Raw genomic sequence first — 23,237 nt, forward strand, 5'->3', positions numbered from 1 at the left:
ATGATTATGAGAGACGCCGTAGTGGAGGGCTCCGGAAATTTCGACCACCTGGGGTTCTTTAACGTGCACCCAAATCTGAGCACACGGGCCTACGACATTTCCGCCTTCATCGGCGTATAGAAGTCGAGTAACGGACACGCACGCACCAGGTTAAAAAAAAGAAATGGTTGTGAAAATTTTGTCGTTGCGTGGTGCCTATGTGTTTCTTTCTATAGTCGGTCACAGCCTAAGAATAAATGTTAGCTCCGCCCACAGCGGTCACAGCCTCATCCAGGCCAAATTTTAATGAATGTTCCTCTAATCGCCAATCGCTTAGGGCATTTCACCTATTCCTGGAATACGAATTGGCCGTGTATAGGCGCGTATTCACTTCGATAGTTCTCGGTCGAAAAATTTTACTTCTTGGCGAATTTCATCAAAAATTTTGACGCCACTGCTCAGCCAAACGTAATGTTTTAACAAGGAACGAACTTTTGATTGATAATATACACAATGTTTGCGTTATCAGCGAAAAAAAAAGTGCTTATGGATTGAACGAAAATAACCAATCATTGCTCTGTTGCACCGGTAAATGACAGGCGTGCTTCAGTACGAGGGGCGGAGTGGTTATTTACTCTTAGGTTGTAACCAACTATAATTAGCAACAGATCATTTGCATTATTACTAAAAAACAAAAATAAACAAACGACCTAACACTCTGTACAAATGGTCAACCAGCGAAAGCTGAAATGTACGGCCCCTGTGTTTAGCAGTGGGTTATCCGTGGTCGAAGCCAACGTGAGACCGAAGCATTTCACAATTATTGGTCACATGTTCGTGCTTCGAATGAGGTCAGACACACGTTTGGCTTGGAATTACCATAGTGCTAATTTCCGATGCTGCACGTTGTGCCTCGCATTATCACAGTCATGCAGAAGTGAGCGGTTAAGTGTCATCTAACAAAAGTAATTCCCAAAAAAAAAAAAAAAAAACGCTAGTGGCAGTGGAGCGGGTCGCACCGGCCAGCATGCTCCATCTCTCTAAAAAACGCGAGCCCCCCCCCCCCCCCCCCCCCCGGGTTGGTGAATGCGAAACTGTGGAGAGCCGTCAAGTAAACGGAGAGTGAATATAAAAAAATGAGAAGGGTTTGTTTGTATATTACTCTTTAATGTGTTCGCCGCACCAGTGGACAAATTCGATCTACGCAATTCGACTTGGCCAGTAGGAGGCATCCCTCTACTGCTGCTCTGCCCTTTTCAGTCATGCCCAAAAGAGACACCCAGGAGCGTGTTAAATGGAGAGCGGGCACTTACTTGCCAAGCTGCAGAATGAATGGAGAGACCATGTTCTACGAACACGGCATAATCAAGGACAATGGCAGGGTTACGTTCAACCGTTGGCGCATTTTTTGTCATCATAAACGATAAATGTATTTGTTTCCCTGTCGTAGATTCGAATCGAACGCGTTTTCGTTCGCAGTTATTTGCATTGATTTAAAAATCTATTGTACATTTACTTTCGATCGTGGAGGCCTGCAGCGTCGTTTTGCCCACCTATTTCTCACGCCTTAAACACATTTTTTTATAGATCCACATCCTAGTAATCACTTTTGATAGGTATATAACAGCAGATATCAATGGGTATAGCACAACTGGCAATTTTTTAGTGAGCTCTGCTACATCACTTTTCTTTAATGAACGACAGCGATCGCAAGACCACATATACAAAGCTGGTGTCACCGTCTATTCACCGCGCAAACCCATTTATCTATCTACCCGACAGGACCAGCCTCAGCCAAGCTTGCAATAAAGCCCCCACACATTCGGTTGGGGGCTCGCGTCTCAGGTATCCGCTATCTCCTCCACGATCACCTGTTATCACCAGCGGTTAACGCAGGTATACCTACACGCTAAATCTCGAGGCTCGCTCAGCGAGTTCTATACGACCAAGATAAGGCCTCGTCGTGGTACTTGGTGTAGATATACTGCCAGCCTGATTGCGAGTTCTTATCGGAGGCCCTCTGGAAACTGTGCGTAATTCTGACTGCCTACGGAGGCAAAGAGCGGACCTGTCTTCTACACTCCGCAAGCAGCTGCTTATGTGACGCTAACAGGTAAGTGAGTGCACGTACATCCAGCGAGGTTGACTTGTTAGTTTGGTTGAAATACTTTAACGTCCTGTTGCTACTGTGCGGAACAGGAAAGTCGTGTCGAATATGATTTTGAATGTTACTAACCATTTATCCCCGTGTTCAGTGCATATTGTACTTTTTTTGGTTGAAATATTGGCGTTTGCTACCCATCGAGGCTGCAGTATGTTGAAATAAATACAATAAAATAAATTCACGTAAACAGCACTTTGTGCAGAAAAATATGGCAGGCAAATTATCGGCAGTGTTTTAAGCTAACTTATGCATGATTTTAAATTATTATGAGTGTACAAGGAAAGAAAATCGCGTGGTCCTTTCGTATGGAACTCTGCGTGGATGAATTGTTACGATTACGTTCCAGCACCCGACGTTTTTCTAACGTGTACTGCTGGTCTAACGAGTGTTTTAGCGCACAGCTCTTAGGCAGGGGGAGGGGTGGTAGTGGTTTCGAAACAGTAGAACAGAAGGGAAAAGTGAGCCCCGCTGCTGTCTGCTGCAAAGTACGACACTTCGGCAGTAGTTTACAAGGGACTGGGACAAAGAAGGATTAAAAGGGATAGAGTGAGAAGTGAAGATTGAGAAAGGCGAAAGATCGGAACGTGGTCGAAGGAGTCCGAGGACGGGGCACCACTCGGCGAGAGCTGCACGGCACCAGGAGTTCGCGGACGACACAACCATTCAGCACGAAGTCCAACAAGCGAGTCGTCCTCTTCGGCGCCCGTTCCTGCTTTGAGATGCGTCACCGTTGGAGTTGGTTGTCGGCGTAGGCTTAACCATTAGAGCGAACCAGGACGAAAGAGAGCGAAAGCGAGGTTTGTCGGCATTGCGAGCCACCGGCCTCTATCCTCGCTTTCTTCCTCAGTCATGCGCGCTGGCAACTCGAGCGGAGCTCGAGTGCACGCAGGGCTGGAACATACAGTGCGGCTGGCTTCGTTTGTTCTAACGGGACTGTCGGCGTTTTGCGTGGTTGGTGACGCCTGAAATGCACAGAGTGGTGTGCACGTAGCATTCGAGCACGGGCAGTATCGATGGATATGCGTAACGAATGTTACATTGCTATACGAATGCGCATAGCCAAAACTACAAACGAAGTTGTCGTTAACCTTACACGAAGCTGAGCTCAGCATTCGCATCAGGGAGTTGTGTAAACGGCGGTGAGTTTTTCGAATTCCGCCCGTGTATGCAATGAGGAGCAGTCACCTACGGAATCGAAGCTCGTGACCTCGCAACGGGCATGTTGCTCTTGGACCACAGTTGCTAGTTCTCGATTTATTGAGTCTATAATCCATGCCGCCTACCGCCTTCAATGTAATTTTTTTCGCCGCTTTTAAGGAAAAAGAAGTCATGTTTGAAATCTGCAGTTACTTCATATCCACAATGTACAAGTTCCTAAAATCCCATAAATCATCGTATTATACGTAACCCGGTTATTTAAACTGGTTAACTGTGTGTTCATAAAAAACGTGCGTTTGCAGGCATCTTAGAATGACCCCCTATTTCTTCCTCCGCTTTGGATGGTGGAACATACTTGTATAAGACATGAGTATACATCTGCACTCTGTACCTGTGGCGGGATGTTTGTATTTAAGACTAATGCAACTGAATGACATGTCCCAATTTCTGATGCACAAATTCCGATAGAGTTTCATGAGTTATCTCCAAGAAGTGACTTACTACTGAGCGGAATGTAATGGTGTCGTTCGTTCGTGGGTCACAAGTCAGAACCACGATACTTAATGACCCGTCACCAAGGCAAGCGCGCAAAACCCAGTGCACCATTACGTACACGAGTACAGACTCCCCACACAATAGCATGGATCACGTCAGTGCGTGCCGAAATCGCTGTCTGTGCCGTCTAGTGGCGAGTCGTTTGCCAATGCTTTCAACAGCAAACGGCTTGTCAGCAGACGGCGCAGACGGCAATGGCGGCACTCGCTCGAGTCGTGGTCCGTATTATCGTGCGGCGGACATTTCATGCACGTCGTGCAAAGAGGCAAGCCCTTCTCAATCGACCTTCTAAGAATCATTTACAAGTGAATGTGGTCTCGCCCGCAGCTTGCCAAGGTTACTCGGGGTGGCCATGAGCGACGTTGACAGCGGCCAGGCGGTCCGAGACCGTCGCCTGGTGCTGGACGTGGACTGTGGCGTGGACGACGCGCTGGCGCTCATCCTAGCCCTGAGCCTGCACTCGACCGTGGAGGCCGTCACCTGCGTCGCCGGAAACACCACCGTGCAGAACGTGGTGAAGAACGTCCGAAGGGTGCTCGCCGTGTGCGGCAGAAGCGAGGTACATACAGTGAAATCTTGTTCACATAAGATTTACATGACAAAGTGGGAAAAAAAGCTAGCATCCTAAAATTGTACTATCGAAAGCAGGTTTGAAAATATAACTTTTTTAAAAATGATTTTCTCCAGCTAACAGTGAGTATTCAGTACAGATGCAACGAATGGCACGGTTTTAAAAGGCCAATAATAAATAATGCTACCAATAATGAAGCATTTTTAAAGGTCTCAGATTAGTATGTTTATTCAATTTTGGATAGGGTTAATGTAGTGTAAACAGTATCACGAAGATATATAGACACCTGTCTAATCCTACGTTTAAGACAGCTAAGAGAAGTATTGACAAAGAAAGAGAGAGAGAGAGAAAGAAAAGCTATGTAGATATGCCTGGAAGAATATACAGAGCTTCAAAGCCGGGCTACTTGGGTAACACTCAGAGTAGAGGCATTTTAACCGCGCTAATGAACACGAACAAGAAAACATGCAAGAATGGACGTGTGCGGACTCAACTTCCCCGATTCTGCGCCGTATACGTCATAGCGACCGTCACGCTCGGGAGCTTTTATAAGCACATATGAATAACACACGTGGTTGTACAAGTGACCCTTCGGTGACAGTCGCTAATTGAGTATTGTCGTTTTTAGGTGCTATTTTGTGACGTCAGCGTATACCTCGTTTTAGGTGACCAGTATACTATGTCATCTTTCATCTATTAAACCTTCAGTTTAGAGCCTGCGCACGATCATTCTACAGTCTTTTTTTCTCCGTCTCTGCGATAGCGCAGTTAAAGAGTCTTTACATTAGGAGGGTGTTGTTCGGGGCCCTTATAGTCAAGAGGCTAAATAGCTGTTGCCACGTTCCGTTCCCGATGGACGAGTGCACGCTGGCTATCCAGGCTGCCGTCACGCAGCATGGTCTTGCAGGGTACGAATATATAGGAGAGCGTTGATACCGCATGCAGTGCCACGTGCGATAACGTCAGTACGGCTCTACAGAAAGGGCACATGTCAGGATGGAAAGTTGAATAAAGGATGCGATGGAAGTGTAAGGTAGGAAAATGTGTTGGCCTGCAGTTGGCGCCCGGAAGCGACCTCCGCGCGTCCACTGCAGGCCAACACATTTCACTTCCGCGCATCAACTGCAGGCCAACACATTTCCCTACCTTACACTTCCTTCGCATCCTTTATTCAACTTTCCATCCAGACATGTGCCCTTTCTGGTGACCGTACCGACGTTATCGCACGTGGCACTGCATGCGGTATCACATCTCGGGTCACTGTGTGGTGTGATGGAGGCCCGTAGTAATTTCATAGCGCATTGGTGTCATAGAAGTGAAAGTGCCCTACCAGATGGCAAAACGTCGCGCAAAAAACACGAGCACTAGAAGGAACACTTAAAACAGATGAGCGCAAAGACAAGTGCTTTCTTTGTGTCCTCCTCGATCGTCTTAAGTTCGACAGCTTTTCTTCCTGATTCCGCGGAGAAAGGCATGCGCAGAACAGAACGGGAACTATCTGAAGCAGGCGTCGACAACCCGCGGAGAAGCTTTAAGCTGCCCCACGGCAGGATATGAGAACGCCTCCCTCTCTCCCATGTCACTTCCTATCTGAAGGTCGATATGACAGTTTTGTACTCAAATAAGGGTTTCGCTTGAAAAGACAGATGCTTGGGCTAGTTGGTGAATGGGAATCAGCATATCTCTTCTTCTGTAGTTACGTCGTAACTACATGTAGTCTTGCACTCTGCAAATATGTTGTTTCGCTTGAAACATACGTTTGCACATTTGCAACCTTCTGATATATGTGCACGCGATGGGCACGGTTTTGTTCCGGTTTCACATTCTTGTCAATTCGAAGCATGTTCTCCGCTTGCTTGGGAAATTTTATTGCACATGCAAAGCTTTATTCTACATATAACTTGTGCATAAACAAACAAAACTAAGAAAACAAGCAAAATCAGTATACACGTTTCAAAATGGGCTCCAGAACACCAATTTGTCTCTGTGCACACGAATGTACACACTTTTTATTGTTGAGGAAGTTTATTTATGCTGTGTAGAAAAAGCAAAAATTTGATGACATTTCAGTAATCAGGGGTACATACACATCGGCACATCTATGTGCCACGACAAACATCACTATGTTGTAGCGAACACATCATTACTGCAATGTACATGACAGACGTGGCATGCATGTGCAAATGTACTCAATGGGACATGATACGATGGATACAACGGTGCGTATAGAAAAACGTGTTCAACGATTTGAAATACTTGGTACTCTATACTATGGGAGAGCATAAAGCCGTCTCCCGTTACGTAAGGTTAAGCAACCAACACGCTACATGGTATGTGTTAATAAAACAAAAACTCGACGATTCGGAGTATGATGTACTCTGCTATGGGAGAGCACTACGCTGTCCCGATAAACGAAGACTTAAAAAATCACAGGATATCGATGGAGTGCATGATGATCAGTGGGGCGAAGCATCCGCCAGTCCGTCCGCGCTTCCACCCGTCCGTTCATTTGTTCTTGCTTCCATACTTTCATGCGTCCTTCCATATGCGTCCGTCCATCCATGCATCTGTCTCTATGTCCATCCGTCCACCCGTGCGTCTGTTCATCCCTGTGTCCATCTAGTGAACACTCCAAGTACCACCATCTCGCATATTTTCATCATGTATTCATCATGCAAAAGTACCGCCATCTAGTGGACATTCCAAAGACTAAACGAGAGGGGGCACGGCTGGACTAGAGGAGCGGCACGCGCGCATTCTCTTACGACCTGCGCTTCGTGTCTAGTTCCTACCTTTCACCACCGCTAGCTCATGGCACTGCGGCCCAACCCACGCTAAACCTTGCTAAAACTAAGGAGGTTACGCCCAGCGAGCTTAACGCAGCCACCTTTTTTGGTCAGATGGTGCTCAAAGTGCGTCCTTCTGTTACTAGTTTCGGGTGAAGCTCCTTAAGGCGTGGGCTGAGCGTCTCGTCGTAATCGTATGTATCCACCTCTCGATAGTTCTTGAACCGGCCGTAGAGGGCGGTACTTGTACATATAAGGGAATGCATATACGCTGAAAAAGGCAAAAGATATAGAGGACGTTACTTGTAGTATGATAATAAATAAACATCACAGCATATTCATGGAGCGAATGATGATGAGTGGGGCGAAGCGTCAATCAGTTCGTCCGCGCTTCCGTCTGTCCGTTCGTTCTTGCTTCCGTCCATCCATGCGTCCGTCCATCCGTCCGTCTATCCGTTCATCTGTACGTCTATGCGTCCATCTATGCCTCTATTCGTCAGTACACGGGTTTGTCCCTGCGTTCGTCCATGCGTCCGTTCGTCCGCCCGTGTGTCCATCCCTGCGTTCGTCCATGCATCCGTCCATACGTCCATCCGCTCACTCGTGCGTTCGTTCATTCTTGTATCTGTCCGTGCATACACCCGTCCGTCCGTCCCTGCGCACGTCCATGCGTCTATTCATCCGTCCGTCCATGCATCCGCGCGTCCATCTGTGAATCCGTGCGTCCGTGTGTTAGTGCATCCGTCCATGCGTCCGTCCGTCCACTTCGACCCACTCGTCATCATTCCCCTCGTGGATATGCTGTGATATTTTTAGTAAGCATCAAATTCAAGGAAAATTTTAATGGAAGATTAAGTCATCAATAGTCGTCTCTGTAGGTTATTTATTCAGAAACAAATATATTTTTAATTATGATTAACGTGCGCGCGTTTCCTCTTCAATTCGAATGGGTGCGCGCGTGCCGCTCCTCTAGTCCGGCCGTGGAGGTGGCTACTTTACTATTACTACGACGACGACTACTACTAATACTACTACTACTACATACATCGCGCGGACGCATGACGCATGACGCATGCATGGCTTAAGGAGCTTCGCCTTTATAAAACCTGCAAACAGCACACAAGGGAGAGCATAAAACCGTCCCGTGGCCTCACACTTGATGAGGCCGCGTCGACAAAAATTACAGAGATTATCCGCAGTAACTGTCCTATACGGATTAAAAACATGTGGTTAACGAGAGATCACAAATTTATGCGAGAGGAAAGCATTGTGATATTGCAATAAAGATTATAAATGAAACCGGCTATGAACTGCATTGAACGGCAAAAATATCTCCGATCAGGGTTCATGATCTTCACCAAATTATTTCTCGTAATTGTTAAAATTCGTCGGTATCTGGTAGATTCTCACGAAACATTCAATTTGCGGCGTATATCTTTCATTTTAAATTTTCTGAGCCATTTAAAAATGAAAAACGATGCCAGTACTCATAACTTGAAAAGTGTACTTTTTTTTTGAAGCACGCCGGGGTCAGTGCTCATTGACGAAAACGACAGTGGAGCCTTTGCACCTCGCCTTGTGATGACAATGCGCAGGTGCTCCAATATTCTATGGAAGAAAAAAAAACGAGGATTCATGCCTTTGTCCCGTGGCCACAGTGACGGAAAGGTTGCCGATGCCTTGGCGAATTTTATTAAATCTTCGAGTAGATTTAGGTCGTAGAGCTAACTGATCCTCCCATTTTCTAAGTAGTCTTTTTTTAATTTCTAAATATTTTTTTCTCAATTACCCAGCTCAGAGTACTATATACGCTTTTACTCATCTATTGGGAGTATTTGGAATTTCGTTTCACTATTACTTCCTTAATATTTAACTAGACGACATTTAATCTCATAATTACGAATTTCTTTCGAAAACTAACCGATTCTTTGCCCATCCCCCAGCGTGGGTGTAAACGTGCCACTGTCCGAGGTTCTACTATGTACCCTACCGTGCACAAGACAATCTCCTCTGAAGCCGCTTCTCCCCGAGTCTGTGCTCATTGGCCATGATGCTCCTGTTTCATTTCCTTTTCTGGTGGGCTCGTGAATAGACAGACAGACAAACAACTTTATTTTAGTCCTGAGAGGTGAGATAGCGTCCACAAGCCGACCCACTCTGACGCCGCTCCCCCCCCCACCCCTCTTGTTCTTCATACGGTGGCCTCAATTTGCAGCATGCTCCTGGTAAATTTTTTAGTGGCTATTATTTAAACATTTTCCCGTGACACTCCCTTCATTTTTTTCTTTTTTTTACACCGAATGCTGTTCTGTGATATCACAAGGGTCGTGGTGCCGTAGTTGTCCGCCGCTGCCCCGGAAATAGAAAAAAAAATGTAGCTTCAAACTCCGTTGCAAACTCACCCTAGACAGGCCTCAGGTTCGTAAAAAAAATCGCGTTAATGTGTGTTATACAGCATTTTAAAACAGCAAATCAGTAACCTGGAGTCACACAGTGTGAAGGCTGCAATCTATTACAGTAGCGTTATAGGAGTAATTCGTCATCGTAGTCAGCCACAGCACAGAAAAACTGCACCGAATTCCTCGCAAGTGTGTAGCGGGTACCGCGAGGAATGACGAAAAATGACACAGCCGACATACTACACAACAAATATTATTTATAGAATAGTAGAGACCGTACAACGGGGCTTGTACACAAGCCCCGTTGTAGCGTATCTTTGGGTAACTGCTATAGCAGTTACCCAAATGATGTAAAAGAAGCCCTTAGAAATGTCTCTCTTCCAGCTTTCGATGTGACAGTGCTGTATACAAGCCCCGTTGTTGCGTATCTTTGGGTAACTGCTATAGCAGTTACCCAAAGAATGTAAAAGAAGCCTTAAGAAAAGTCTCTCTTCCAGCTTTCGATGTGACAGTGCTGTATACAAGCCCCGTTGTTGCGTATCTTTGGGTAACTGCTATAGCAGTTACCCAAAGAATGTAAAAGAAGCCTTAAGAAAAGTCTCTCTTCCAGCTTTCGATGTGACAGTGCTGCGCGTTCCGCGCAGGCTTGGTGTTTTTTTTCTGTGAAGTATTCCATAAACATAGCACACACACGCATGCTTTACAACTAGCTGGTTATCACTGGTTCGGATTACGTCGACTGTGTTATACATTCGCAAAACGCTGTATTGCTGTAACGACTCTTACCGTTTATTTGAGGCAGCGCGCGCGCACCGCGAGTTCCGAAGTTTTTCTCCAGATGACGCTCGCATGCAGATAACGGAAGGACTTGAGTGGTGTAATTGGATCCCGAAATCGCCCATTGCGCTGACACCTTATCGCCACAGCCGTCGTCGAGTGGCCGTTTCTTTGCAAGGAAAGGCGGTTTCGTAAACATTTTCAAGCGGAGATTGTTATGAGTTGCAGATTTCAGTGAAGGACTTGTACGTGAGAAAGAAAAAAAAAAACAGTATTCGGCAGATACCATGTACCTTGAGAATCGATGTTATGTGAAGCATGTGAGGAAAGGTGACTGCGTTGTAATTTTTTTATTGAGCGAAACGTTTCGAAACTTGTGACTCCAGAAATGTGAAAAAATTGTATACGCACTGGCGTGCGTTAAACAGTCACGTGTTTACTGTTGCGTAACGATGACAAGAGCAACATGATTTCTATAACATCAGAAGCGGTAAGCTGATACGTAGCGCTTGTGCCAGCCAGGATGGTGGCCGTGGATACCGCTAGATTAATGAGCATCAGCGGACGGCGCTTCACTATAATTGTCGTTAACCCGACGAGAGGGCTGTGTATGGTATGAGTACGTATGTGTACTGTTTAGAAGATTGGATAGCCAGCACTACAACCACAATTGACGTTTCACGAACATTACGGTCTGCTTGCAAAAGCAGTTTTGCATCCTGTTGTCGATGCCAGCTTTTAGGGGCGAAGCTCTTTAGGACCGACTTAGTTTGCGTCGGTCACGCCCTCCAAAACACAAACCGACACTAAACACCTTTATATTTATTTATTTATTTATTTATTTATTTATTTATTTATTTATTTATTTATTTCACCGCCACTGTGCCTCCGTAGAATTGAGCGCGTCACGCATTGAAGATGGAAAACGACGCCTACCGCGAAACGCTACACGTAATCACCTAGTCAACTGCAAGTGAGTAAAAAGGTATGTGAAAATGATAGGAAGCGCATGCACACTCGCGACGTCAGATGGCGCGGCGATGCAGTTTTATCGTTTTACAGGATCGCGGTCGTCGCTCGTGCGTTCTGACTCGTTTTGCAGACGCGCGTACCTAAAAGCATTTGCTTTAATCGAGTGAATCGAATAGGACGTAATCCGTGACCCACACGAAATCATCTCTCGCCAGATACCGGTGTACCGTGGCTGCGAGCAGCCGTTGAGTCAGCCGCTGGACCTGGCTGACGAGTACCACGGTTGTGACGGCCTCGGAGGAGTCTCGGACCAATTTGCCTGCAGCGACGACGGCGACCTGGAAGACGAAGAGGACGACGGCAGCGTGGCTGGAAGGTGATACAAAATGTTTCATCGCTTACGAGGGCTGCAATGTGCGGGAGAAATGCCTTAGCACAAGTTTTGGTTACCCCTGTATTACGTCGATAGCCAATAAGTACACACTTGCAAACCTTGGTCAAAGCTAACTACGATCATTAACTTCTAGAGAGAGAGAGAATAAAATGAGGGAAAGGCAGGGAGGTTAACCAGAAAATGGAGCATTCGGTTTGCTACCCTGCACTAGGGGAAGAGGGAATGGGGAAGAAAGATTGGAAAGAAAGCGAAGAGGGAAATAGACGCGCGCAAAAAAAAAGGGGGGGGGGAGCTGGGGTGCTACAGTCTATACAATAGGCCGCTGCCACGCAAAAAGTTCAGTAAGGCCTTCACTGATTTTCTGTGAGCACACAAATCATGTCGTCTTTCCAGCACTGATTGTTCAGACAAAGGTCTGTCGTCAAGGCGAGCTAACGCAGCAGCTAGTTGCCGTCTTTGCACGCTGTAACGAGGGCAGTGACAGAGAACGTGCTCTATCGTTTCATCGCTGCCGCAATGACCGCAAGCAGCACTGTCTTCCATGCCGATTCGGAAGGCAAAAGCTAGTCAAGCGTGTTGGAATGGACCTTTTTCACGGGCGCTGTCTGCGCATGAGCACCGGGAACACTTCAACGGCGCCACCCCGAAACAAAATTTGGTGGCTCGTCGTGGCCTCCGAAACCTGTCGGCACGCCATCTCGGAGGCGATGGGTGCAAAGGAACGCGCAAGCTGAGACGCAGTCGCGTTGACCGGAAAGCCACCAAATTTGCTTTTGGCTCTCGCCGCGAAGGGCGCTGTACCTGTCGTGAAAAAGGTCAATTGTGCAAGTATATACGGTAGACTTCACACAGCACGCTATAGGGGGAAACCAAACATTTCCGGCGAAGACAGATCTACAAGCACACACGCAGACACATGTATGAAATCCCCCCCACCCCCCCACAAGGAGGTATGATCCACTCGTCGGACACCTTGTCTTCAGTACAGAATAGACAAAGATACACCGCTAAGTGACACCACTGATCACAAAACACCGATATACTACAATATGCTTCGGTAAGGAAGCATTTGTCCGAGTAATGGTGATGTAAACATGCACGTAATAGCTCCGATTTGAAATAAGAGTGTGGTCTATATTACGCGCGAAGCTCCTTATGATGGGGGCCGTTCTCTCGCAGTACTAGTATGTTGCAGTAGTAGCCATGTCTAGTTAGATTAATAATCGCTCATTAGGTGGCGTTGTGCGTATATGTCCTTGGTATCACTAGACGCCGTCAGTAGTTTTCGTAGAGAAATTCACAGCATGTCCTTCGAATGAATGATGGTGAGTGGAGCAAAGTGACCATCACAGACAGACAGACAGACAGACAGACAGACAGACAGACAGACAGACAGACACAGACAGACACAGACAGACACAGACAGACAGACAGACAGACAGACAGACAGACAGACAGACAGACAGACAGACAGACAGACAGACAGACAGACAGACAGATAGATAGATAGATAGATAGATAGATAGATAGATAGATAGATAGATAGATAGATAGATAGATAGATAGATAGATAGATAGATAGATGCATGCTTCAATCGCCATTCATCATCATTCACTCCGTGGATGTGCTGTTAATTTTTTTTTCGCATTGACCACTCTTCCTTTATAGACCCTTTCACAGTTGACAAACGCAGATCCTTGATGACATCCGGTTTCGTCCACCGATGTGCCTGAATAGCATTGGGGGCAATAAGAGCGTTAGAAAATAGACCGCAGATTTTCTACACTTCTCTTCCTTAATTTGGCAAAATATGTTCAAATAAATGTTCTTTTGAGCTTCATAAAAGCTACGAGAAATTGTCTTGAATATTACGCACGTTCTCTTTGTCTGAAAAACTAATAATTGACCTTGTTTACACTTAAAAAAAAACGCGAAAACGTCCTTTTAGTTTCGCCCGCCGTGGTGGCCTAGTCACTAAGGTATTCGGCTGCTGACCCGCAGGTCGCGTAATCGAATCCCGGCTGCGGCGGCTGCATTTTCGGTGGAGGTGAAAATGCTGTATAGGCCCATGTGCTCAGATTTGGGTGCACGTTAACGAAACCGAGGTGGTCGAAATTTCCGGAGCCCTTTACTACGGCGTCTCTCATAATCATATGGTGGTTTTGAGACGTGAAACCCCACACATCAATAAATCAGTCCTTTCAGTTTCGACGCTACGAGCAGGTAAATCAGGTGACCGGAAGTTCTTTTGGCGCACAACGCTGGCAATCTTGAAACCGTCTATAGAGGTGATATCCGCACCTCCCCACCTATTCCTTACTAAAGTACGCGTGCAGTGTCAGCATTAAGCGTTCATTGAGCGTATAAGGATTTCGTGCTTGTTGGCGACACTCTGTTACCTCCGTTTGAGATGTTGTGAACGCACAAGACGAAGGGAAATCATGCAGTTGGTCACGCACGCTATTCGTTCGAGACAAGGAAGAACGGGTGGGTGATTGCATGGCGAAGCAGGGTAGAAGACGACTCACAACGGATGTATGTCGTATATGGACCAATCGGCAATTACTAGCCTAGTTATACGCCACGTGATTCGCCCTTTTTTGGCGGCACGAAATGCGCCGAAAAGACGAGAAACGCCAGGAGAGAATGACGCGCTTTTTATGTTTTGTGTGTGTGTCTTTCGGGTGGTATTTAGCGGCCCTTTAATGACCTCGCGAGCTCAAAAACATTGAAAGCAGGAAGGGTGCAATCCAGCGTCGATAACTGTTGCAAGGTCGCGTGATCGAACCCCGGCCATGGCGGCCGCGTTTCGATGGAGGTGAAATTCCAAGTCATGTTCACATAGATCAATGTGCACATAAAAAAAAAACGCTAGGTGGTCATAGTTTCCGAAGCCCTCCGCTATAGGCCGCTTGCACGTGACACCATGGCAATCTTGGTAGTTCTCTACTGTTTGAGGCCAGGACGGGAGTATTGCGAACCAAGACATGTCGGGCCAAATACGAAGGGGTAGACACGGTATGCAGTGCATGTGGAGAGGAGGAGGAAACTGCCGAACACTTGCTAAAGTTCTGTAAAGGGCTTCACCCTATAGTTCAGGATGATGGCGCAGTTTTTCGAAGCACTGGGGTTTAGGGACAGGGAGGGCAAAATAGACTTTAAGCGGGTAGACTTAACTAGAAGGAGGTTATCTGATTGGTGGCTAAAGTCAAGGCACGAGTGAAAATCAAACCCTTCACTGCAAGGTACGAATCGTCAACGTCACTATTAAAAGGGAAAAAAAAGATAAATTTAATGGTTAGTTTACTGAGTATTACGGCTAGGTGGCGTTAGCCGCCGCCCGATCTAAAGGGTACAGCCATATCCATCCATCCATCCATCCATGGATGCACAACAAGACCCAAACATCGTGGCTTAGATGTCGTCAAGGCAGTATAATCACGGGCTGATTAACCTGCTCGAGTGTGATAACGTCGTCACTGCAGAACGTTATCAGGCCATGGTGCACGAATAGCGAAATAACCAACATGTGATGTACTGATAGCACTAACGTTACTTCACAGTTTTCGTCACACAATGTTTGTCCGCCAACGTGGCTGTTTCAGTGATGTCAGTGCAAGCCATCTATATGGCACCCCTCATAATCAAACAGTCGTTTCGAAACGTAAAAACCCAACAATTATTATTGTCATTTGTATTACTACTAACTTTTGCAGGCCCGTGCACGCCGCCGAGAAGCTAATCGCAATGGCACGTACAGACCCTGGCCAGATCACGCTGTTGCTGCTGGGCCCGTTGACCAACGCGGCTCTGGCGCTTACGTTGGATCCCCGATTCGGGGCGAACCTGAAGGAAATATTCATCCTCGGAGGAAACGTCGAAGGTGGGGACCATGTTCGAATCGATTCCACCTGCACGTGCCCTGTATTGAGAAAGATTAGCAGATGGCTGGTACCTTTGTACGCGTTGTGTTCTCACTGCTCACTTAATGCTCAAGCGACAAACAGCACGGAAGTCGCCTCACTCGCTGCAGCGGCCGCTTTCCCTTACGCCAGCGCTTTGTTGAGTTAGACCAGATCGAATCGATTCCACCTGCACGTGCCCTGTATTGACAAAGATTAGCAGATGGCTGGTACCTTTGTACGCGTTGTGTTCTCACTGCTCACTTAATGCTCAAGCGACAAACAGCACGTAAGTCGCCTCACTCGCTGCAGTGGCCGCTTTCCCTTACGCCAGCGCTGTGTTGAGTTAGACCACATTGGACGCTGAGTTAGTTGGTAGCCTTGGTTCGCATAACGTTCCAATCTATAGGGCGTACGGGTTCAAGCTGGCGCAGCGCCGTTCACCTCCCTAGCGGAAAGAGGGCAAAGTTCCGGTTGCTCGGAATGGCCTCGCTTGCAGGGTTTTCACTTTGCGCGCGCGGAAAACGTGTTCCTTGGAGCGCTTATCTCGCATTTGGCACGCTACGGGCAGCGCTTCTTCGTCATTCTGGAAAGTAGGCAAGCACTACTGCTGCATTGTTAGCTGCTACAAAAGTTTAAACAGGACGAAGACCTGCAAAGTGTCCGTCAAGTTCTACCGTTTACAGTGCAAGCAGTGCGAGAAGCAAAGGCGTCAAGAGTGTATTATGGCAGTTCGCCGATACTCCGCGGTCTCGTTACTTTGAATTTTTTTCTGTCGTGCGCAGTACTAAAAACTATTAATTAACTAAAAAACGCGAAGACCGGACTCATAATGAAAGAAGCGTGCTTGTAAACAAACTACAGCAAATAGACAACCACTGTACATTTCGCGATTGGCGGCTCTGGCTTTCCGAGACAACCAAGCGTAGTGCGAAAGCGTGGACTTTGCTAGCCTAATACACTTAAAATACCGTGTGAGCCCTTTTTATTTAGCTGACGGCTGTAGACTTCTCGTCGCCACTCAGTGTAAACAGATTTGTGCTGTGGGTTCGCGCTGATCTTTTATACGAACAGGTGTCTTGCAAGCAACGCCCACCGATAAGTTAGCATGATGAGGTGTTGTGATGCTAGGATCGAAGTCATGAGTTTGATTCCCGCATACGCCAGCCGCATTTCCACGGGAGCGATACGCCGTAACAGTGCACTCAGATTTTGCTTCAAGAATGACAGACAGGGCGTGTTGATGTGGTATATTTCAAGCGTACACGGTGGTATGACGCTCAATGTAAACAGAAGTGACACTCGGTGTGTGTGCACTCTCTGTCCGTTATCGTCGCGCCGTATACACTTTAAATAGATTCAGGAGCACGTTAAAAAAGAAAGAAAACCTCAGGTGGCCGGAATCAATCTGTAGTCTCAATCCACGGCGTGCCTCCTAATGATTTGATAGTTTTGTCACGTAAAATATTATGCCCTTCCATGCGCCCGAGCCACGGGTGATAAACAGCTGCCGCTGTGAAAACGAGTTGAAAAAGAACCAAGGCAGGTGTAAAATTTTCGATGGCTTCGCGAAATTTTACGTGGCTATCAGGGCCAAATCTAGGCGTAACTAAAAACATGCTCGATTCTAGTGGGTATTGTGTCATATAACTGATATGACGACGACCAAGTTAGCTGTGAACACAAAAACACATTCGAAACAGTGAACACGCTGCGTGATCAGGCGTGGATATTATCCAAAAATGGAATATGTGCTGCAAGAAACACGCATGTGGACATAAAATACTTTTTTTTGTGCGCATCATCACACTTTTAAAAGATGCAAAAAATCAAAATTGTCATCGAACTTACGATACGACCTTGTTAACATCCGATGAAAACCTCGGCAAAAGGGGAACTCTTATGAAACGGAACACACCGCATTAAATGGTGCCTGGGACTGAACAGGGCAAACGTAAATTCAGTTTCTTCACACTGACCTCCTACTAAATTGAAGGCCGCAAGACAAACTTGACCTTCAATCAATAGAAACCTGAACGCTATATACAAATGCATGCGAAAGCGAGGAGGTAGTCTGCCGACAGCTCCGAGAAGACATGAATGCCTCAGCAAATGCGTGTTTTTTGGTAACATACATATAAAATTCACGCCATCACCTCACTTTTAATGTAATATAAGTGCAGCTGTTCACGGTCGACTTTCACATAGCACTCGCTCAAAGACATCGTGTTTGATTGGTCCCGCAAAGGTTGTGAATGAATCGCTCTCGGTTATAATATGCTCACCGTGAAAACGGTTTTATAACCTTTTTAAACCTTCGGAGCAAGTCACAGATGACGCTGCGCGTGAAGGGCGACCAGATAACAGCGCGTGCAGAGCACGTAAGCGTGCTGAGATAGTGCAGGCAGAAGGCGGGAGCAGAGTACCGAACGACCGGTTTTGCGGCGAAGGATGGATGGATGGATGTATCCGGCTGTGCCCTTTAGATCGGGTGGTGGCTCACGGCACCTATAGCCATAAAGTTAAGTACTATCACTGTGTGTTTAAGCATTGAATTTCACTCGCGCCTCGATTGTAGCCACCAATCAATTAGCCTCCTCCTGGTTATTTCTACCCGTTTAAAGTCTATTTTGCCTTCACTGTCACTAAACCCCAATGCTTTGAAAAATTCGACGCCATTATCTGCAACTATAGGGCGGAGCCTTTAGAGAACATTATCAAATGTTCAACCGTTTCCTGCTCCTCTCGTGCGGTGCAACGCCCCCTGGCCGAGTTTGGGAGACGAAAAGGCACAGCTTTACCTTGCGGTGAAACTGTCTTTTTGCATCCTATTTCAGCTCTAAACAATCGTAAAACGGAGGATCACAAACCTCGCGAAAGAGGACGAGTGACTATACCCCTGTAACACGTGGCAACTTAAGTGCACTTAAGAGCGAGTGTACTTACGCTCACGAAATGTCACTTTGGTGGTTCGCTTCTACACAAAAAAAGTGAAGTGTACTTTGCAAATGATGGCAGTGGCGATTCGTGGATTTGTAGCACAACGTATATTTGTTATTTTTGCGCCTGTGCCTCATCGTCGGACCACGTTGTCTTCGTGGAAGTAGCACCTGTGGCGCATGCCATCTTAAATGATCAGAGAACCACTCACTTACACATGTGCAAGTGTACCTAGATGTAAACAACGCGACGGAGACAGCCATTGCTGTGCATGTGCTGCCGCATCTCCCTAGCAGACGGGGCCGCAAACCGCCCGACAGTGCAAGTAGCGAGGTTATTATTGTATTTTATGACTCGTTTTATACATAATAGTCTCTATCATAACAAAAACAATGGTTTAAATATAAGCTGTGTTCCAATCATCACCGTAGACGGCTAGATAGACAGCTAAATGGACGGCGGCCATCTTAAGTCCCATTCCAATTCTCACGTAACCGGCAAAGTAGACAGCTCCGAGAAGACCGCATCGTAGATAAATACGATGCAGGCTACTTTGTGGTTTAAACAAGATGGCAGCTCAGCGAATCGCTCAGATAGATCAAATCTCGCCAGAATGGCCGTCTGCACACAAGCAGACGCTTTCCCAGACGCTCGATGTGAGGAACGTGTATTTGTTTTTGATTTTAACACGAAATAAGCCAGAAATTACGACTATTACGTTTGTTTCTTTTAGCTTTTTTCTTCTCGACGCGAGATGACGCATCGTCGCGTAAAACCTGTCTAAACGTGTTCCAATTTTCGGACAGCATGGGCTTGGTACGGTCTTTTAAAGCAGTCTGCGTGAACTGTCTACGTGCTGTCTTAGAATTGGAACACAGCCACAGTATGAGCGCCGCTTTAGGCAACAGCGTTTTTCTGTACAAGCCACTGGTACCGAGGCTACACACTTCATCGCAGCCGTCGTAGGGAAGTGAGGTTGGGGAACGCACTTGCCGACAAGTCTACTTTGCAGCGAGTGACACTAAACTTGCCCGTGTGACAGCGCGCAAATGACACTCGCGGCTAAGTGTATTCGCTGAAAGTGCGCTTAAGTTGCTGCGTGTGACAGGGGTATAAAAAAACAGTTGATGCACCGACGCTTCTGCAGGTCGTGGAAACGTGCTCCCCGGTGCCGAGTACAACTTCAAAACGGACCCCGAGGCCGCCAACGTTGTGCTCACGGGGGCCCAGTGCCCCATCACGATCGTTCCATGGGAGGCAGTGGTCAAGTCGCCTATTCCTTGGGTGAGCCTGACTGCTTCGAAGCTGAGCGAGTGCGGCACGGATAGTACACAAAGACATATGGGAATGACGTTGTACAGTCTCAACGGAAAAAGATGAGCTCAAGTGATCGGGGGCCGGAGTCGCAAAATTACGACACGCGGCTCTGCGTTTTTTTTTTTTTTACGATAGCGAGACTGCATGGCAAAACACATTCCATTTTCCGAAGCAGCAGGGGTGGCCTACAGACCGGCGGCAAGCAGCTCATATTGCTTTGGCTCATCTGAAAGCCCACAATAAAAAAAAAAAACACTTGTTCATTGCATATCGGTAGATGTGGCTATGCACACAATATCTCTTTTCGTTTTTTTTTATTCTATCGCGGATGTTGCGATTCCCCGTATCTTTATTGCAGTTGCCTGGAAAAAGCTGCTTGTTGGAGTGCGTTCCGCTGGCCACCTCTTCGTAGGAAAATGGAATGGGTGGGCACTGTCCATAGCGGTGGGCTCGGGAAAGACGCAGCGCTGCGTACTGCAATCTTGCCGCTCCGGCAACCGGCCACTTGTACCAACCTTTCAACGTTGATAATGTATGTAGTACCAGTGCCTACTTTATTTCTTTCAATGCCAGTGCAAACGCGCGCTTCTCAACGGGAGCCGTTGGTCCGCCTTAGTTCAGGGAGTGGTCGCGATGAGGCGCGACATGAAGGGTAGCGCTTGAGTCGCCGTATATGCTACCTTTGTGTAGCATATAAAGTAACTTTAGGTAGCGCTGCTCTCGTCACGCGTGCGTCTGAGCGCTTTCCCCCGTAGATGCGATGACGTGTTTCCCCCCAACAACATCATACGCCCGTCAGATTTGTTCTTTCGGGCTCCTTGCTTGTGGCTCGAAGCGATGCCGCCGCTGCATCGCAGCGCTCTTCAAGTGAGCGCATGCAGTAGCTTTGCAGTGACGCTTCCCCATTGGTTGCCCGCCGCGAACGGTGACGCGCTATCTCAAAACACCGCATCTTTTACAGAGCCAGTGCGACAGCCAACGTGTTGAACACGAGTAGGGTGCCTCGATGCGCGCGCCCCCGCTCAGGGTGCTGCCACCTTTTGTACTGCTCCATCCGCCATTGTAGTGCCTGCAGCATTTCGCCAAGCTAAAGGGCTAACGTGCCGGCTTTTTTTCGGTTAGTATTGGCTAGACGTTGAGTTCGTCAGAGCTAAAATCATTCGCGTTAAGCTATAGTGGACCACTACACGCAAGAACAAAATCTGTACGCAGCGGGAGTGAAAATGGCGGCCGCCCGCAGATGTCTTCACTCTGAGCGGAGGAACCGGCATCGAGGCACACTAAACACGAGGAATGTAAGATGCCACGCCACGGATCTGTACGCAACTGAACGAAAAATTACTTTATATGATTTCCATCGTGAGGCGCTATATGATGGGCTCTCTCTCCCATGACCGCAAAGCACAGGCGAAATGCAAGTGATGGGCGAGAGCAGGAAAGGGCTAGAGAAAACGGTGGTGAACGGCTGGATCGGGCGCATCTGGCTGGCATTGATAAAATAGAGGAGGCACTGGTAGTTCATACATCTGTCACCAACGGTGTGCGGACCGGTGATTTGCCAACAAAAATCGAAATCGCTTGTTTTACTCATCTGTTCATACCCCAGGGGTCTTTAAAACAGTATTTCTTAAAGGGTTCTCGCCTCGAACGGTGAGACTGAGAAAAAAGGAGGTGAGAAAAACGTGAACAGTAATTTACTTGGTGTGAGTGCTGTCGTTCTGTTGCAGGCACAAGCCTAAAATTAATTTGTTCCCATTATTGTTCTAATTGTCACAGGGATGAATAGCACATTTATTATGATGATTTAGGAAGGTCAACATACGACTGACAGTCACACTGCGCCATATTCGCTATGCTTGCCAGAAATTCAGTGGATATTTAGTGCTTACGTGTTATAAGGAACCAAAAAATTTAGTTTTTTTGTTTTACTTTTCCTTTTTTGAAAACACTTGGTAAGCTTACTTTAACTAATCATGCGTGATCATAACTGGATTTCCGTCAGACTGCAAATGAATAATTCTGCATCAAAGCTACTCAAGCACCCTCTGTTCTCATTTTACGGCAAAGGCTGCGATATGCACTCTAGCCTACATTAACTATGAATTAGTGGTGGGAGGCGCAACCCGCCAAACTGGACTTGGCAAGCCAGTTGGTGACTCTTGTCCAGGCCCGGCAAGCCCGCATCAGCCAGTGGGGTCCTGGACGAGGGCCTCTGCCCACAGTAAACAGGGGGCCTTACTTTATTAGTTCTCTCTCTCTTTCCTGCAAACTTCTCTTGGAGCAGGAGGTGTACTCCATGATGACGCGCCAGGACACGGCCAAGTCTCGCTTCGTACGTGCCATCACCCGCTTCAGCCTGGGCTACTACGACAAGAGCGGCTCTTCGGGCTACGAGGTGGGCGACGCGCTGGTGGTGGCCGCGGTGCTGGCGCCGGACTCGGTCGCCTCGGCGCTCGAAGAGCGACGCGTGGCCGTCGAGCTGAGCGGCACGCACACCAGGGGTCAGCTGGTGCACGCCTGGACGCCGGACCTGCTGCCCGACGTGAAGCGAACCGTGCGCGTGGTGACGTCCTTCAACAAGGAGCGAGTCTCCGAACTGCTCATGCGAATGGTTGTCTGACAGCGGCCATTGCGTAGACGGACGGTTTGGTGGAGACTCTCGAAGAAAAACCGTAGCGTAAAACGAACGACGACACACGAACTCGGGACTGGCGATGCTTGTGTAGTGCTTGTTCGTTTTGAGCTACGGTTTCTTCTTCACATGCCATGAACAAACTCGTTGAACAAGACATTTTACTAATGCTGTAGAGACTTAATTTTACCGAGGTAGTCTGCAACGAAAGTATGCTTCTTCTTAATTAGTTACGAATCAGTCGGAACATGTTTCAGTGCAGCCTCCTTCCCCCCCCCCCCCATCCTTCAGAACAAGCTCTAAAGAGAACTAGGTTCGAAATTATTGCAATAATAAAATGAAACTATGACGTGTATTGACCATCAACATGCCATTGGTGGCCGGCTTTGTGGGACCAAATATTTGAAGTAAACAGCCCTTTTAATTCAACACCAGCAGACCACGACAGCCCTCATCGTGGCAAAATATTACTGTGTAAAGGTATGATGGACCAATTTAGATGATAAGGACAGGGGGGGGGGGGGGAGTCGGTAATCCCGTACCTGGCATGCATTGTCAACCATTCTCCTTTCCCCGTCCTTTAAATAAACACGTTTCATCGTCACTAAGATTAAGAGAAGATGACTTGTCTTAAACTCAAAAACATTTAGTGAGAAACATGTAACGAATCTATTTGGTTACTATACGTAG

General features: G+C 47.2%; 1 protein-coding gene across 1 annotated transcript; it reads left to right on the forward strand.

The window, feature by feature from the left end:
• Nucleotides 1-1,963: 1,963 nt before the first annotated feature.
• On the forward strand, nucleotides 1,964-22,913 carry LOC119180922 (nucleoside hydrolase). Its single transcript, XM_037432062.2, has 6 exons — nucleotides 1,964-2,092; nucleotides 4,184-4,415; nucleotides 11,577-11,737; nucleotides 15,473-15,639; nucleotides 19,746-19,882; nucleotides 22,200-22,913. The coding sequence occupies exons 2-6, from the start codon at nucleotides 4,209-4,211 to the stop codon at nucleotides 22,533-22,535; spliced, it is 1,008 nt and encodes a 335-aa protein (XP_037287959.2). The 5' UTR covers nucleotides 1,964-2,092; nucleotides 4,184-4,208; the 3' UTR covers nucleotides 22,536-22,913.
• The last annotated feature ends 324 nt before the right edge of the window (nucleotides 22,914-23,237 follow it).

This window comes from Rhipicephalus microplus, unplaced genomic scaffold (assembly GCF_043290135.1).
Source record: "Rhipicephalus microplus isolate Deutch F79 unplaced genomic scaffold, USDA_Rmic scaffold_107, whole genome shotgun sequence".
Classification (NCBI taxonomy): Eukaryota; Metazoa; Arthropoda; class Arachnida; order Ixodida; family Ixodidae; genus Rhipicephalus; species Rhipicephalus microplus.

Bases quoted from the DNA above. Each gene is read 5' to 3' on its own strand.
- LOC119180922 (XM_037432062.2), top strand. From the start codon at position 4,209: ATGAGCGACGTTGACAGCGGCCAGGCGGTCCGAGACCGTCGCCTGGTG. The intron at 11,738-15,472 runs GTGATACAAAAT...TAACTTTTGCAG, and splicing joins GACGGCAGCGTGGCTGGAAG to GCCCGTGCACGCCGCCGAGA. The intron at 15,640-19,745 runs GTGGGGACCATG...ACGCTTCTGCAG, and splicing joins CCTCGGAGGAAACGTCGAAG to GTCGTGGAAACGTGCTCCCC.